The sequence below is a fragment of the Oryctolagus cuniculus genome, chromosome 21 (assembly GCF_964237555.1).
Source record: "Oryctolagus cuniculus chromosome 21, mOryCun1.1, whole genome shotgun sequence".
Taxonomy (NCBI): Eukaryota; Metazoa; Chordata; class Mammalia; order Lagomorpha; family Leporidae; genus Oryctolagus; species Oryctolagus cuniculus.
The window spans coordinates 4,285,072-4,303,739 of record NC_091452.1 but is presented as its reverse complement, the minus strand read 5'-3'; the positions used below and the strand labels follow the sequence as shown (position 1 = coordinate 4,303,739).

At 56.3% G+C, this 18,668-nt stretch overlaps 1 protein-coding gene across 1 annotated transcript; it reads left to right on the top strand.

Moving 5' to 3' along the window:
• The first annotated feature begins 755 nt into the window (after nucleotides 1-755).
• On the top strand, nucleotides 756-16,798 carry LOC138847467 (uncharacterized). The gene is made up of 2 exons (XM_070066293.1): nucleotides 756-867; nucleotides 16,068-16,798. Exons 1-2 carry the CDS (start codon nucleotides 756-758, stop codon nucleotides 16,796-16,798), a joined length of 843 nt encoding a protein of 280 aa, XP_069922394.1.
• The last annotated feature ends 1,870 nt before the right edge of the window (nucleotides 16,799-18,668 follow it).

The window sequence follows — 18,668 nt, the reverse complement described above, 5'->3', positions numbered from 1 at the left end:
CTCCTGGCTTCGGATTGGTGCAGCTCGGGCAGTTGCTAGCAACTGGGGAGTAAACCAGTGGATGGAAGACCTTTCTCTCTCTCTCTCTCTCTCTCTTTCTCTGCCTCTCTGTAACTCTGCCTTTCAAATTAACAAATAAATCTTTTAAAAACACAATAATGAGCCCATGTGACTAGAAAATGGACAAAAATGAGGAAAGCGTTCACTGAAGAATGAGTGGCAGGGAAGCACTGGCCGTGTCAATGCTGCAGGCCACTCGGGAACTGGACGAGACCGGTCAGGGCCGAGAAAGGACGTCACAGCTCTTGGGACAGCTGCAGGAGCACGGGAGGGGCGGGTGTTTGGCCAAGTGGCTAAGACGCTGGCTGGGACACTCCCGCTCACCTGACTCAGCTTCCTGCTTGCGCGCACCCTGGGACGCCGCCGTGGTGCTAAGTAGTCGTCGGGTCCCTGCTGCCCATGCGGGGCGTGGGTGGGGTTCCCAGCTCCTGGCCCAGCCCCGCCTACTGTGGACGCAGCTCTTGTGTTCAAGTGTTCGTTCCAGTCCCGTGGGACCCTGCTGGGAAAGGAGGAGGAACGGGCGGTTGATTCGCACACAGCTTGCGTGGGTCCCAAGGGCACCGCGCTGGGTGAAGAGAAGCCGCTTCCCCATCTTGTTCCTGACAAACGGAGCGAGGAGAGAGGTCAGTGCGGACAGGTGCTGGGGGTGGGGAGGGTTTCACTGCGTTCGTGGGTTGCACGGCAGGACCACCACGATGGTGACCACAGTGGGGCGGCAGGACCGCTACGGCGGTGACCACAGTGGGTGGAAGGACCACCACGGCGGTGACCACAGTGGGCGGCAGGACCACCACGGCGGTGACCACAGTGGGCAGGCAGGACCACCACGGCAGTGACCACAGTGGGTGGAAGGACCACCACGGCAGTGACCACAGTGGGTGGAGGGACCACCACGGCAGTGACCACAGTGGGCGGAAGGACCACCACGGCGGTGACCACAGTGGGTGGAAGGACCACCACGGCAGTGACCACAGTGGGTGGAGGGACCACCACGGCAGTGACCACAGTGGGCGGCAGGACCACCACGGCGGTGACCACAGTGGGCGGCAGGACCACCACGGCAGTGACCACAGTGGGGTGCCAGGAAGCCACCCATGATGAAACGCATGGTGTGGCAGCCAGTGCCCCCTTCCCATCGTGCACCACGGCTGCGTAAGGTGGAACTCTAAACCCCTACTTTCTGTCAATCTATAGTAGAACAAAGAGAAAACACTTGGAGGCACCAGCCTGTCTTACCACCTGCACGCTCCTGGCCGACTCCCCTGGCTCCTGGTCCGTCTGTCCAGGCTGCGTCTTCTCAGGATGGCCGTGCCCACGCGCTGGTCTCCCCCTGGGCCGGGGTATCTGTTGCCGGTGCTGTGTCCCAAGGTGTGTGACTAATTCTCCACTGGCTTGGTTTTCCTAAGATTCCCGGGGCCAGGGGCCGTGTCTGGTGCATTTCCACACCCTCCGTTCAGGCAGGCCCTGCCACACCAAGCACTGGCTGGCACACGTGTTTCTTGGCCGTCCAAGGCCCCAGTGCATCCTGGCTGGGAAGTGACCCTGTGCCTGGCGGGTCCCAGCATGGGGTTTTCAGCGGTGCACACATTTCAAGAGGCTGGGGTCTCCGGGGTGCTCTCCACGCACCCATCCTACTAAACTCCTCCCAGCGTGCTCAGAGCACTCCTGGTTTATCCCCACGTTCAGGTGAGGCACGGAGGCTCAGAAATGGGAAGTGGCTTTTGGAGAGGAATCACGTTAAGGGAGCTGGGTTTGAACCAGGACTGCATCCCTAGGATGTTGGCCCCCACCGCTGTGCTGTGTCAGACAGGCAGCAGCGCAAGGAAATTAAGCGCAAAGGCCCAACCGCAAGAGAACAGACACATGTTCCTGTCTTCAAACACAGAGATGGTAATTGGCGGGGAAAGCGATTAGCATGCATTTCCCACCTGGTAAATGCAGAGCTCGGTGGCGGGGACACAGGCGCTGCGTGCACTACGAAGCGCTGCCTAACAGATTTCGGAATTGTGAATTTCGTGCAGTGGGGCTTTTCCTGCAGATGCCTTGGTTCAGATGAGCATCCGGTCCCGCGGCTGAGTCTGCACCAGTCCCCGCCCCGCCGGCCAGGGCTGCCCTCGAGGCCGGGTAGAGGGAGTGTGCTGCCAGCGCTTGCCCCCCGCGGAGGTGGACAGAGAATCAGCCTGCTCCGTTATCCCAAGTGAAAGATCCAGAATCCCAACCAAATCACCCAACAGCACCAGACGGAAAATCCAGGGAGATCGCCGGCACTGAGGCTGGGAGTGGACAGCGCCCTGGGTTCACTCGTCCAGCAAACGTGTCCCGAGTACCCCAGTGTGCCAGGAACGCTGCCCCAGTGTGCCAGGAATGCTGCTAGGTGCTGGGCTGGGGTCGCGCCGGGCCTTCTGCCTTGGTGGTATACAGACCCCTTCCTCAGGAAACAAGTGGGTGAGTCTACACGGCTGACCCGGAAAGCAGTGGAACCGCTGCCCGGATGAGCGCACACATTCGGAGTCTGACCCGCTTGCCGTTCGATGACATCACACACCCAGCTGTTGAGCACGTGTGGGTTTCCCGTGTGCCGGGCTGGCTGCTCTCCCAGCCACTGGGGTCGCAGCGGAGACTCCGGGCTGCCTCTAATTGGCTCGATTTGAGCCAGAAGCTTGCCATTGGCCAGTTACTGTGGCATGCATGGAGGATGGGATAACCTGATTGGCTAAGCCTGGTTGTCTATCCACCCCTGGAGCAATCAGGCTCCTCCCAGCCCACATGGGCTGACTCCACAGGGCATGGATATGTGGTGTCCGCAGCCAGGCCTCGAAGCCGTGCTCACTCCCCGGGGTCTCCTTTAGCCTCCATGACTGGAAGCACATTGGGAATCACGGCCCAGCACCCAGCTTGTGTTTGCTATGGGTGGCCCAGGGCTGAGCGTTTTCCAGGAACAGCGAGCCACAGCCCGCAGGGGAAATAAACGGCTCCCTGCACTGCGAGCTGACTGGCTTATTGTAGTGTGATGGCTGGTCACACACAGGCCTGTGCCCGGGGACATCTGAGACAGGCCGATGCACCTGCTAATCACACACAGGCCTGTGCCCGGGGACATCTGAGACAGGCCGACGCACCTGCTAATCACACACAGGCCTGTGCCCGGGGACATCTGAGGCAGGCCGACGCACCTGCTAATCACACACAGGCCTGTGCCCGGGGACATCTGAGGCAGGCCGACGCACCTGCTAATCACACACAGGCCTGTGCCCGGGGACATCTGAGACAGGCCGATGCACCTGCTGCAGTGCATCAAGATGGGACTGAAGTCGGCGCACTGTCTTGTCGCCATGGTGCTGGCCTGCCAGGCAAGTCTCGGCCAGGCGAGCAGGACATCCGTGGCTGCCGGTCAGTCTTTGCAAACACCGTCTCGATTCATGAGTCTCCTGAAGGACTGGCGAGCTCGGTCATCCGGTGTTTCCTCGATCCGCCTGGGCTGTCTACGCGCACCATAACAAACGACCACAGAGTGCCTGCCGGGAGCTCGGGTGTCTCACGGCGTTCATTCCCGTAAGAGGCTCACCAGGTGTGGGCGGGCCTGCGTGCTCGGGAGGACCGGGGGGAGAATCAATTTCCAGAGGTCTCTGTGTCCTTGCAGGCGGTCAGCCGTGGGCTTTTCTTGCCCTCATTCCTGACCTGTGATTTTCTTCCTCTACCCTAAAAGCCAGCCGTGGCACCCAGGTTCCCTCCAGCTTCCACGTCTCTGCCTCGTCCCCAGTCCTCGCAGCCCCCTGTCTGAGTCTTTTCCTTCTTCCACGTTCAAGGGCTCCTGCATGTAGGTTGGGTCCACCAGGAAACTCTCTGTTTTACGGTTGCTAATCCTGATCTCACCTGTAAAAGCCCTTTTTGTGTGCACGGGCTCTGGGATTAGGTCCCGGGCATCCCTGGGGCACAAAGCCCACCAAAGAAGCCCGTCAAAACGAGGAGGTAATGTGGGTGCCTGGTGTTTGGGTGAAGTTCAGGGTCATCGCGCCTCCACCCTCTTTACATTTAAGGCCCCCCGGTGCCCCTCTCCCTTGCCCTGGGAGCCTGCTGCTAACAGCAGGTACATTCCCACTGCTTTCTTGCAGCCAACAGGAAGAGCTCCAGGGCCCGTGGGACACCCTGGCCAGCTGAGGCCAGCAGTGCAGCTCTGGGAACGCCAGCTCCCTTGGCGCGAGTGAGGGACTGGGGCAGCCCTGCCGGCTGGGACTTCCGGGGCTCAGCACCCTCCAGCCCTGCACCTTTGCTGAGCCCCGCCCTCTCTCCATTTCCTTGTCAACAGCGCGGGGGAATCAAGGGTTCCCCGTGTCCCCGGGCCTGTCGCAGCCCATGTGGACGCAGGGGGCCCACGCATGGCTCCCCAGGGGTTTACACTACGGTGGGGGAGGAAGCAGACGGTGAGAGGGGGACTCCGAGCCCCGGGAAGAAGTGATGCAGCTCCCAGCGGGGTTGGCGTGGGGAGGGCGGCGGGAAGAAGGACTGAGCCAGGGAAGACAGTCGCTGGGGCTGAGGCCTGAACCCCGAGGAGGAGCAGCCACGGGGCATCTTGGAGACGATTCCAGGCGGAGCACAGCCCTGGGCGGGAGCGTTCTGCACGCGATCTGTGAAAAGAGGGGCACGGGAGAGGCTGGGGGTGTGGACAAGGACCAGTTATCACCCGAGGAGGTGGAGTTTAACCGGACTTGGAAAGTCGGCGGAGTTTCATCGGACATCATGGTGAGCACGGGATGAGAGTACGGTGGGCTTGCCCTCCAGGGGCCGGTGATGGCCACCAGAGCCCGGGCGTCGCGGGATGTGGTTAGGGCCGGTGTGTCCTGCAGAGAGCCAGCGACGATGTCTAAGGGCAGAACGGCGCGCCAGCAGTTTTCTACAGTGAAGTAGCAACTATTCCTACCGTGAGAAGCAGCCGCAGTGCAGGGAGGCGGAGGGCGCGGACGGCCAGCCGGGGGCGCGCCGCCAGTGCAAAGAGGACACGCAAGTCCAGAGTCGGCTCCTGCTGTGGCGTCACGACATGGGAGAGGCACGTCTGCCCTCTCTGGGAGGTGGACATGCTAGACCTCAGTGGCCAGCTCCACGTGGCATGGCTCCGAGCCCACGATGTGATCTGGGCAGGTGACGCTGCGCGAGGAGAGAGAAGGCAGCACAGGACGGAAGCAGCAGCGCGCGGGTGGAGCCTGCTGGGCCCGCTGTGGGGTGTGTGCGACTGACGGCCGGGGTGGCTGAGTTCTGTTGGCTCTGGTGTGCAGAGGGCTGGGTCAACCCCGCAGCCTAGTCAATGTCCCAATACTGTAATTAGTCAACGCCACACCACGCTGATCTCGCCAGCAGTTGATCAATTGGTTGAGTCATTACCTAATTTTCTCCTATTCCCCATTGCCCCATAAGTAATGCATTCAAGGTGTGTCTTACTTTAGTGTGTGTGTACGTGTTATCTGAAAACTGTGTATTGTTGATTTTTTTGCTTGTGTTTTTAATTTGCATGAATGTTGGTTTATTAAGAATTTATAAAACAAAAAATTGATTTATAAAATAATTGCCTGTCAGTCAATGCTCTCTCTGTCCATCCACCCATCCTTCCTCCCACGTGGCTTTTAGCACGCATCCACCTTGCTTTCTCCTGACTGCTGAATTCCCTGGGATTCACCCCAACCGGAACCTGCATCCTGGCCCCAACTCCTCCTCCCCCAGTGACGGTGGTGTCTGTCCCCTCACAGGTGTCACCGCGGATGCCAGCGAGTATCTCTAGTGCACACCCGGAGCGCTCTGACAGCTCAGGGTGTTCTTCACCTGCGTGGGGAGCTTTCGGACTTCTGTCTCTGTATCCGGAGTGCATTTTCCTTTGGGTTGCTCTCCGTGCTCAATGATCGATGAGACTCCTTCATGTATCCTGCACTGGAGTCCTTTGTGGGAATGATCATTTCATTTATTTACGGCCCATTTTCCCAGACCGTTGGTTACGTTCGAATCCTGCTTATCATTGTCGGCTCTCTGGAATCAGCCTTCCCTCCCTCACCCTCCTTCCACGATGGCTACAGAGCACCTGCCGTCCAGGCACTGAATGGTGGGAATACAGCGTGTCAGACACAACATCTGCCCGTGAGCATTAAGAATATTTGTGAGCGCGAACACAGGTGATGCATAGGAAGCTGTGAGTCTGTGCAGGACAAGGCCTTCTGATCTTGGACGGGGGCAGTGGTGCTTTGGTAAATGGGGAAAAAATCTCTGATTTGTAGCATTTGCCGGTGTCTGTGGTGTAAATATTTGCACCGTGCTTGATATCAAGCTTTCCGTGTGCCCTACAACGTCATGGGGTCGGGCGAGACCTCTACCTGCTGAGTTGGTATTTGAGTTGGGACCTAAAGGCTCAGGGAGCACAGAACAGGCGATGCCTGCGGCCTTCAAGCAGCAAGAGGGGGTGCCAGCGGGCTCCTATCACGGTGCTGCCCCTTCCACGGTGCTTCCTGCATGCCTGGTAGCACCACCTGCCAGGGCCTCCTGGGGGCTGGAGCCAGGGTTCTGTTAGCCGATGGAGATGCGGGTGGTGTTGAATAGGCAGTGGGCAGCCTGTGGCACACAGAATGTGGTGGGAGGAGTGAAGACACCATCAGCCTCTTTCAAGACATTCGGCTGCACCTGTCCCCTGGGAGGCACCGATGTCTAATCCAGGTTTTGTCTCTGTGCTTTGCACACACGGAAGGAGCCCTGGTGCTGTGTGCGGCAGGAGGGAGTCCTGGCTCACAGGGCCTGGAGGTAAAGGCAGGCTGGTTCCACAGGCCCCACAAGCGTTCATCCGTGGTCCTGGCAGCCTTCGGACAGCAACCTCCTTTCTCTCTCGTCTCCGAGCTTCACTTTCTCAGAAGGTAGCTGGCTGCCTAGATCTGTTACGTCGCTTCAGTTTTGCATTAAGCTCATTTATAGGGAGCTGGTTCAATTTGTCTCTTCCACGTTTTTAAAGTTTTATGGTTGCTTAGCAATGACTTGTGCGGTAAGCAATTCTGCAGAAATTCTGCTAATAAGCACACCACACACATGCTGTCATTCTGTGATCCTTTTCATCCCAACCGGAGGGGTATTGTGTGGTGATCGTGTCAGTGGGTCTCGTCTATGAATGGAGTATTCCCTCTCGTTCGATTAATTCCACTGAACGAAAGAAAACTGCTTCTGCTGTGTTTCAGGTTGCACACAGCTCACCGTCACTTCCAGAGAGCAGCTCTGAGACTGCTTAATGAGAGAGAGGGAGAGGATGATGTATTGCACACTGCTACAATGTATAACCCCTAATTATGAAATTAGGTATTTTCATTATGCGAGGTTGCGTGTTTTCTGAGCCCAGATCCACACAGCTCTCTGCAAATAATCACCCGCACGCTCTCCTTTGTTCTCTGTATGTTTTATTCAAAGCATCAGCCGAGTCTGGGCTGTCACTCGCAGACGCTGCTGGCTGAAGGGTGCTTGTGTCCCCTGCACGGGACTGGTGGCTTGTTAGAGTTCATTAACTATTTGTTGAATTGAATTAAATTTGAAATAAAAATCCAAGTCCCCGGCCAACCTCCAGGGCCCTAGCAGTGACTTCTGTTCCCACGGGGCCGCACACTCCGTCTCATCCTCGATGAATGTGCTGGAGCCTCCCCTCGAGGAGGAATCCAGGCTTCTGCTCGGCACCCGTGCCCCTCTGGGTTTGGCAAAGGCAGGTTCTGCCTGCCCTTGGGTTGGGACAGCGGGAGCTCGTCAGGAGCCACCTCCCGGGAGGAGGAGAAATCCTGCGAGTCATCTGGCACTGCTCAGGGCCTGGATGTTCTAGACGCTGGAAGAGTTGGGGGAGAGGAATGCGGCAGGTTGGAGGAGGTTGGATAACAGGCACTTTGGGCAGCCAGGGCTGGGCCAGGCCTACGTCAGGAACCAGGACCTCCATCAGGGCCTCCCCGATGGGTGCAGGGGCCCACGCACTGGAGCTGTCATCTGCTCCCCCCAGGATGCGCAGAACAGGAAGCTGGGCCAGGACAGAGTCGTCGGGGCTCGGAAGCGGATGCAGGGTTCCAAGTGCGGACGTGGGCTGCTGCGCCCAACAACAAACGACTGTGTCCAACCTACAACACAGGGACACACTGTGTACAACCTACAACACAGGGACATGTGTACAACCTACAACACAGGGACATGTGTCCAATCTACAACACAGGAACACGTTGTATACAACCTACAACAAAGGGACACGTTGTGTACAACCTAGAACACAGGGACACATTGTGTACAACCTACAACACAGGGACACATTGTGTACAATCTACAATACAGGGACACGCTCTGTCCAATCTGCAACACAGGGACACATTGTGTACAACCTACAACACAGGGACACGTTGTGTACAACCTACAACACAGGCACACATTGTGTACAATCTACAACACAGGGACATATGTACAACCTACAACACAGGGACACGTTGTGTACAACCTACAACACAGGGACACATTGTGTACAACCTACAACACAGGGACACGCTCTGTCCAATCTACAACACAGGGACACATTGTGTACAACCTACAACACAGGGACACGTTGTGTACAACCTACAACACAGGGACACATTGTGTACAACCTACAACACAGGGACACGTTCTGTACAACCTACAACACAGGGACACGTGTACAATCTAAAACCCAGGGACACATGTACAACCTACAACACAGGCACACATTGTGTACAATCTACAACACAGGGACATATGTACAACCTACAACACAGGGACATGTTGTGTACAACCTACAACACAGGGACACATGTACAACCTACAACACAGGGACACGTGTACAATCTACAACACAGGGACACGTTGTGTCCAATCTACAACCCAGGGACACGTTGTGTACAACCTACAACACAGGGACATATATACAACCTACAACACAGGGACATGTGTACAACCTACAACACAGGGACACGTGTACAATCTACAACACAGGGACACATTGTGCACAAACTACAACACAGGGACACGTTGTGTTCAATCTACAACACAGGGACACGTTGTGTTCAATCTACAACACAGGGACATGTTGTGCACAAACTACAACACAGGGACACACTGTGCACAATCTACAACACAGGACACATTGTGCACAATCTACAACACAGGGACACATGCACAATCTACAACACAGGTACACATGTCCAATCTACAACACAGGGACACATTGTGTACAACCTACAACACAGGGACACGCTCTGTCCAATCTACAACACAGGGACATGTTGTGTCCAATCTACAACACAGGGACACATTGTGTACAACCTACAACACAGGGACACGCTCTGTCCAATCTACAACACAGGGACACGTTGTGTTCAATCTACAACACAGGGACATGTTGTGTCCAATCTACAACACAGGGACACGTGCACAACCTACAACACAGGGACTCGTGCACAATCCACAACACAGGGACACGTTGTGTACAATCTACAACACAGGGACACGTTGTGTACAATCTACAACACAGGGACATGCTCTGTCCAATCTACAACACAGGGACACGTGTATAACCTACAACACAGGGACACGTTATGGGACAACTGAGTCAGGCTGATGGGCGTCCACTTTATTTCTGTCATCACAAGATGAGTGACAGCAGGTACTCCGAGGACTTGGAGGAGGGAACCTGGAGTGCGGGTGCCTGCAGCTGTTTTGGATGAAGATGCAGAGCCTTCTCCCAGACTGGAAACGGAACCCTGGTGTGTGTGCGTGTCTGTGTGTGTGTCTGTGTGTGTGTGCACAAGTCACTCCAAAGGGTCTCAATGCTGGATGTAGGTTGGATGTGAAGAAAAAAGGAATCTTGCTCTCTACAAACTTGACAAGGAGCTGATTGTGACTGCGATTGGCAGACTGAGGACCACGCTCTCCAACGCCAAGGCGCCACCACAGCCGACGTTCCAAGTCGCTCTCAGCGGCCCTCTGGCCCCGCCCCCGCAGGGTCCAGACACGGGACCGTCTTGAACCCCAAGCTGGTTCCCACGTGTGATGCTTTGTTCTGTTCTGTCTGCCTGGTGGTATTTCCTGCCGTCGCTGCGTGGTTGGCCTCTCGTCACCTCGCTCTGAAGGGCTTTCCCGTGCTCACCCCGCAGGGACCCTCCGCAGGCCTCTCTCTCCCAGGACTCAGCCCTGCTTCTCCGTAGCAGCCGTCACCCGCACTGCGATGGGGCTCGTGTGGACGTCACAGGGCAGGGCGGGGCTGGACGCTCCACGGCGTTCCCGCAGGCCGAGGACGGCGTGCCACAGCCCTTCCACGCTGGACGTGTGCCCTCTGCCTGAGGAGAGACAGCGCCGCCGAGGAGGCGCCACCACCGCCCCAGGTCTGAGCTGTGGCTCTGCCCTGTCTTCCTCACGAAAGGGAGAGAGGATGGCTGGGCCTGGGGCTGGGGGCAGCGTGCATCGCTCCCCAGAGAGGTTTTCAAGGAAGACCTCCTAACGTTGCTCCTCCTGCCACAGCCCCCTCCCCACTCCCACACCCCCGTTCTCCTGGTCCTGACTTACGACCGCGTGGGAGCATTTGCAAGGTCTAGTTTGGTCCACTTATGCACGGCGGTGCTCACCGGCCAACTACAGTTCTGTGCTAGGACGCAGGGAGAAAGGAGCCTGCTCGGGGCTCGGAAAGAAAGACATCGAGTGGACGTCACTGATGCTTTTACGGCGTGCACGCAACCACTCCGCTTTATTACTTCACGTGGTAGACACACACATACACACATGTACACACATACATACATACACATACACACATACATATATACACACATGCATACACATGCATAAACACACACACATACACATATTCATATATACATATATATACACACACATATATACACACACATACACACATACACACACAAATATACACATACACACATACATATATATACATGCACACATTCATATATATACACATACATACACACACATACATATATACACACATGCATACACACACATAAACACACACATACACCATTCATATATATACATATATACATACATATATATACACACATACACACACAAATATACACATACACACACATACACACATACATATATACATACACACATTCATATATATACACATACATACATACACATACACACATACATGTATACACACATGCATACGCACACAAACACACACATTCATATATACATATATATATATACATATACACACATATGCACACATATATACACATGCATACACACATACACACATACACCCACAAATATACACATACACACTCACACACACATACACACATACACACATATACACATATTCACACATAGACACATATATTCATATATACATATACATACACAAATATACACATACACACATATACATACACACGCATACACATACATATATGCACACATGCACATATATACACATAAATACATACCCACACATGCACACATGCACATATATACACATACACACATACACATACATGGATACACACATACACATATACACCTACACACACATACACACAGAGACACATTCACACATGCACACACACATAAACGCATGTGCATGCACACACATACATGCCTGCACACATACACAATACACATACACACATGCACACACATACACACACACAACCACACGGGATGCTGAACTCACTGTGCGTCAGGGATGATTGCATAGTAACTTTCCACACTGAGCAGGTTCGTGACGCCTCTAGCAGGGCTCCCTGACCGTTCAGCTGCCGGCGACGGCGTGGACGTGAGACTTTGTCTCCTGCCCTTTGCATGGCCCATGACTGCACACCCAGTCAGAAACTGTCCTGAGTCAGCGCACAGTGCACTGCGACCAAAGCTGCGTGACAATGAAGGCAGCTCGTGCCTGCGCGTGCCTGTGCAAAGTCCAGCTCCTTCCTGATTTCCGCGGGAGGCGACGGCTCGGCTGCTGCACCTGCTCCGGGATCGGTGCTGAGCCTGGGGGAGTCGCAGCCGTTACTCGGTGCTGTGGGCGGGGGTGACAGGTTCTGGCCTTCTGCAGGGCTCTCCGTACGCTGAGCCAAGAGCTGGAGGAGAGGGGCAAAGAGCAGGGCTCCCCACACCCCGGAGGGCGAGGGAACGCATAGGCCGCTGGCCCGGTTTGCTCGGTTGCACTGCGTTGTGTGTGGGAAAGTTACCCTGCACACCAAAATGTGCATCAAAGCTTTAAGACTTTAGAAGCGGGTGGGGGCTGAGGAACGGACGGGCGGAGGAGCAGCCCCTGCTTCCCGCCTTGCTGTCAGCTCTCCCGTCGTGACTCCCACGACGGCTATAAAAAGTTCTGCAAGGGGTAAAAGGCAGATATTTCGGGAGGTAATTATAGCTGGCCCTAGAATAGAAAAACGCCGCTCTTTCCTTTGCCTTTTTCACTCCTAACGAGAATGAACTGACAGCAGGAAATCCAAAGATCAGATCCGAGCCCCGGATGCAGCTGTCAGCCGTTCCCGAGTCGCTGTGGGGCACGGAGCGCGGCCCGCGGCTGCCGACGGTTCTCGACGTGTTCACCGTACTTTTCCGCGCATCATTAGAGGGTTTTACTTGCCACGACTGAACCATTCAGAGCGAGAGGAAATGGATGGGCGCCCTTCCGGTGAGAGCAGCGTATAACTTCAAGCAACATCTACGCAGATCCTCCCGTCTCCACGAGTTACCAGAGTCTACACTCCGACTTGTCGTAGAATCTGTCTTCGTGGTGGTGGGTGTGAGAGATGCTGGATCCTCCCGAAATCTCACGGGTGAAGGAACAGAGCGCAGAGTGCTGAGGTAGCTTAGCCCAACACCCACGGCCGTGTCTGCCGGAAGCAGAAAACCCCACGGCTGACAGGGAAGTGCCTGGTGTTCTTAGTTAGCAAGCTGTCTGGAGGTAAGAAGCCGTGGGCAACAGTTCAGTTTTGAAGACGCACTGAGCTGAGTCTCCACGGTAGGCTCCCTCTCCCTCAGGTCACGGGATGACTGCCACGTGTTCCGAGAGTCGCACATCCAGCGGAGCCGGGCTGGGATGTGGGATGCCTGCCTCCTTTATCAGGGAAGAGCAGCGTCTCCAGAGCCGCCAGCCGGCACCTGCTTCTGCCCCGGCGGCCGTGGCCGTGGCTGTTTTGTGCCCGCACCTGGAAGGGCGGTATTTACGTCTCCATTCTTCACGGTTGCATTAGATCGTGCGTCGACGATGAGGGGTAGATGTCAGGTTGTGAGCGCCCAGTGACTGCGGCATCGCTAGTTTCCGACACTCAGCCCCAAGTGTGTCAGGAAAGCCTCCTCACGTGTCTCCACGGCCTTATGCCGTGCTAACGCCGCCCTGGGATACGACCCCGCCTACGCCGGTGTTACGTGCTGGGGGCTGGTGATGAGTCAGCAAAATACGGTCCCTCTGGCATGGGAAGTGTAGCTCTCTGAAGGCGTGGATACTGAAGTCCCTGAAGTGATTGGGACGTAAGTGTGGGTTGTCGCCACAAGCGTGTGACGTGAAAGAGGTGGAGCATAAGCGTGTAGAAACAGAAGACTTCTCCAAGCGCGACATTGAAACTGTGTTTCATCACGGATACAGGGAAACTGAGCCAAAGGAGTGAAGCCATCATTTTCTTTTAAAAAAAAGATTTATTTTATTTATTTGAGAGACAGAGTTGCAGAGAGAGGTAGAGCCAGAGAGAGAGAGAGGTCTTCCATCTGCTGGTTCACTCCCCAGATGGCTGCAACGCTGGAGCTGTGCCAATCCGAAGCCAGGAGCCAGGAGCTTCTTCCAGGTCTCCCATGTGGGTGCAGGGCCCAAGCACTTGGGCCATCTTCTACTGCTTTCCCAGGCCACAGCAGAGAGCTGGATTGGAAGTGGAGCAGCCGGGACTCGAACCGGCACCCATATGGGATGCCTGCTCTTCAGGCCAGGGCTTTAACCTACTGCGCCACAGCACCGGCCCCAAAGCCGTCATTTTCAGAACAAGCCAACACACACCGTGGAGAAGAAGGATGTGTTTAGGAGAAGTGCAGCCCGCCTGCCGGAAGGGAAGGGCCAACCCCTCCAGTGCAGGTCTGAGCCCAGTCCAGGCCGCCCAGTGTCTGCTTTGCTGGGCGCAGTCCGAGGAGCCCGGGGCACTCGGCTGATGTCGATGCTGCAGGCCAGCTGGCACACACTGGCCGGCCTGGCTGGCTTCCTTCCTTGTCGCTGACAGCGTCCGTGCACTTTGAGGCCTGCTGGGTCTTCGCTGCTACTTTGCTAGGATGCCCGGGGCTCTCCGGTGTCACCTGGACTCACCGGGAAGGCACCGGCCACAGCGCCCTGGGGCACCCCGCTGTGTCTGACAACGGCCAGCACCTGACCAGGGAAGACGTCAACGTTGACATCAAAACGACTGATGAAGCCAGATCTCACTCATTCGCTAGAGACCAGCTCAGCGACGGGTGATTCCTCCACCGCCAACTTCTCCATCTTCACGTAACTCGACAGTATTGGACAACAGACGCAAGGCTAACGCAGGTCCTCCAGAAATGCCTGTAGGTGTTAAAAAGCCATACTCCTAGGAAAGATGTGATGGACAGACTGCCTTAAAAATTCAGGGAATGACCCCTTGATTGTTAACACCTGGAGGAACTCTCGCTGTGAAAAACGTGGACAACAAAGGCACAGGCATTCGGGAGAGAGCAGCGGTGCTAGGGGAGGGGATGAGGGAAGGCGGGCAAGCCTGGCAGAGGAAGTGGCAGCCGCCTGCCAGGCCTGTCGTGCGGGCACCGTGTGCCTCCGAGAGCAGTGGGCTGTTCCCCGGATGATCGATGCCGGTGTCCTTGGGAGCCACTTCGCTGAGAAGTAAACTTTGCTTCTATCACAGAAATCCTGTCTGGACCCGACGACTGGTACGGAGCCGGGTGACAGCTCAGGGGTCCGCCCAAGCAGGAAGACTCTGCTTCTCTCGGGAGAAGTCAACCCCGAGCCCAGACTTCTCACAGAACCAGGGTCTCCCCTCTCTCCTCGCCCAAGGAAAACCAAACTCAAGGCCAGGGTCTCACGGGGGTGCTGCTGTACTTGGAAGCCGGAAGCCAATCTTGTTGGGATTTCTGTCTGCACACATCAGCCCAGAAGACATTGTAGGCAACCGAGCAGGCATAGGACCGAAAGGTTGACCAAGTGGAGACACTGCTTTGTGTGCGATCAAACACTTGAACTCTGTGCAAAAATCAGTGCTAGGAAAACCAAGATGCGGGGCAGGCTTCAGTGCATGGATGAACCGTAAGCAGACAGCATCTTGCATTATGTGCATTTATCTGAATTTTTGAGAAATTTTACATCTGCGCAAACAGCGTGAGTGAAACCAAGGTGCGAGGGGCACAGAAGAGCTCTGACGAGGCGCGAGCGGGCCTCCTAGTTCATGATTTGTCTGTTCAGTTTCTGATGCGACCTAACATCATTGGAGTTAAACCTCTTATTTTGTTTCTATTAAGACTGTTAATGGCTCTCCCATTTATTTAGTTCATTGTTGTCATTATTGCCTCAAAAGATTTTTTTTTTTTTTGACAGGCAGAGTGGACAGTGAGAGAGACAGAGAGAAAGGTCTTCCTTTGCCGTTGGTTCACCCTCCAATGGCCGCCGCAGCCGGTGCACCGCGCTGATCAGATGGCAGGAGCCAGGTGCTTCTCCTGGTCTCCCATGGGGTGCAGGGCCCAAGCACTTGGGCCATCCTCCACTGCACTCCCGGGCCACAGCAGAGAGCTGGCCTGGAAGAGGAGCGACCGGGACTAGAACCCAGTATGCCGGTGCCGCAGGCAGTGGATTAGCCTATTGAGCCGCGGTGCCGGCCGCCTCACAAGATTTTTAAAACACTTCTTTGGTAAGCGAAAATAGTATTGTTTTCTGTTTGTTAGGGACGCAGCAAGGGGAAGGGTTTGCTGTGCCTGCTTGGTTGGTTTGTTCAGGTTCACTCCTGCCCCCACTCCTGACCCAGGGGCTCTGCCACAGCCGGACAATGCCCCAGGGACTCCTCGACCCCCTGCCCCGACTCCTGACCTGGACAATGCCCCAGGGACTCCTCGACCCCCTGCCCTGACTCCTGACCTGGACAATGCCCCAGGGACTCCTCGACCCCCTGCCCCGACTCCTGACCTGGACAATGCCCCAGGGACTCCTCGAGCCCCTGCCCTCACTCCTGACCCAGGGGCTCTGCCGCAGCCGGACAATGCCCCAGGGACTCCTCAACCCCCTGCCCCGACTCCTGACCTGGACAATGCCCCAGGGACTCCTCGACCCCCTGCCCTGACTCCTGACCTGGACAATGCCCCAGGGACTCCTCGACCCCCTGCCCCCACTCCTGACCCAGGGGCTCTGCCACAGCCGGACAATGCCCCAGGGACTCCTCGACCCCCTGCCCCGACTCCTGACCTGGACAATGCCCCAGGGACTCCTCGACCCCCTGCCCTGACTCCTGACCTGGACAATGCCCCAGGGACTCCTCGACCCCCTGCCCCGACTCCTGACCTGGACAATGCCCCAGGGACTCTCCCACCCCCTGCCCCCACTCCTGACCCAGGGGCTCTGTCACAGCTGACACTGCCCCCAGGACTCCTTGACCCCCTGCCCCGACTCCTGACCTGGACAATGCCCCAGGGACTCCTCGACCCCCTGCCCCCACTCCTGACCTGGACAATGCCCCCGGGACTCCTCGACCCCCTGCCCTGACTCCTGACCTGGACAATGCTCCAGGGACTCCTCCACCCCTGCACCCACTCCCCTCCTGGACGCTGCTCTAGGGATTCTTCGACCCCCTGCACACTGCCAAACTGAGCCGGGAAAATTCGAGTCACCCAGTGACAGCTTTTCCTTTCTTAGGAATCCTCCTGGCCAATGTCAGCTTCTCAGAGGTTGACTTCTGAATGCCCCACTGGTGTTGCACCCTGCACAGTCACCCCGGCTGTCATCTCAGGGGCCGTTTTAACCCTTCCCTAACGGAGGGGAGCCTTTTCTTGCCTTTATCGTCTGTGGTGGTGGCCAGGGTCGTGGTCCACCCACGCTGCTGTGGTAGAAGACAGTGCCGAGGGTGTACCCAAGGCAGCTGCAGACAGTCCCTCCTCACGGTTCCAGTGGGGAAGTCCGGGGTCGTCTCGGAACCAGCACAGACGCTGTCTGCAAAGATGACCAGGGGTGCCCTTGGCTTTCTCTGCCTGGGCCCAGAATTCCCAGCGCCTCCTTGGTAAAATCATTTCTGACCGGGGCAGAGCAGATGGGCGCCATGGCACAGGAGGCGACCCTGTCATTGTCCCATGGCGATTTTGTAATCTCTTTGTGAACACCTTCAAACCGACCCTGGGCCTTTCCTCGTATCCCCCGAGTCCGGGGCACAGCCTACACCTGTAGGGAGCCCAGTGACCACTGCTGAGCGCACGGACAGCTCTGGTTTTAACTGAAAGCGTCAGCAGTGTCAGGGCTGTGGCACGACAGGTGGCTGTGCTCCTGCTTTGAGATCTCCTTGCACAAAGCGGTCGATGCCCTGAACGTGGCCCCGAATGCATCACTCGTGAAAGCGAGTCCATCCGAGACTGCTGGGGTGTCAGCCGATACTCCGAAGCGGTGGCAAGGCAGGGGCACAGGGCAACCAGCCGTTTGCTAAGCAGCACGGACACATGGGCTTCATCCCAGAATCCCACGGTGATTTCCACAGCAGAGCCGCTCATCGATGAGATTTGCTGACTGTTCCTGGCAGGATTGCGAGATGCCCTTTCGTTTTCATTGTTTCCTAAATTGCGGCGTCGTTTGTGGGAGAGAGGAATGTTCCCTCTCTGTGCAGGTGAAAAGCTGGGGCCCCAGGAACGTCTCCGCGTCAGCATCTTCTGGGGTGGCAAGGCGCAGGAGGGAAAATCCGCGTGGTTGTTCTGTGTCTGCACCCCACGGGCTGTCAAGTGACTGCCCAGCATCCGGCACCCAAACACCACAAACCCAAGCGCCCGACGGTCATCTCCTGCAGATTTGGGCCACCAGCGGTGTGTGTGACCCTGGCCAAGATAGTCAGTGGCGCTGGGCTCCGTGTACTCACCCACCACGTAACCAGGGCCACGCAGCGATTCAGCAACCATCTCACGCGCCCCAGGCCTCAGCAGCAGCAGCAGAAACCTCCACAGAGCCCCCGCTTCCCAGGAGGAGAGAGTCAGCTTCTCCCTGAATCTGCGTCTGAGATATCCAAGCGAGATTTGGTTTCATTAGGTAACTAAAATCGGGTAATTTAAGGGAGAAATACTCGGGAGCGGCTACCAGAGGGTGATAGCCAGGGAAATCTCGTATTAGCAGAAATTGGAATGAGAAAGAGTCAGCTTTGGAAATTCAGGAAAAACGTTCCAGAAAGAGGGAAGAACTAACACAGCATCCCAAGCTGGGAGCTCAGCAGTCTCTTCAAGTGCCTCCTGGTGGTGAAATGCAGCACGGCATTTCAACCCAGCAGCTGCCACCCCCGGCGCCGTGTGGCCGCAGGAAGCCGTCACGGAGCCCGTGCTGCTGCCTCCCGGCATGGCATGGGGGAATGAAGGCAGGCACTCCTGGGGTGCCGGCGTCCCCACTG

What these genes read in the sequence shown, in the direction of transcription:
- LOC138847467 (XM_070066293.1), top strand. Translation starts at nt 756, where the DNA reads ATGGTGACCACAGTGGGGCGGCAGGACCGCTACGGCGGTGACCACAGT. An exon ending in CCACCACGGCGGTGACCACA is followed by an intron (nt 868 to 16,067) that starts GTGGGCAGGCAG and finishes CTCCTGACCCAG; the next exon opens with GGGCTCTGCCACAGCCGGAC.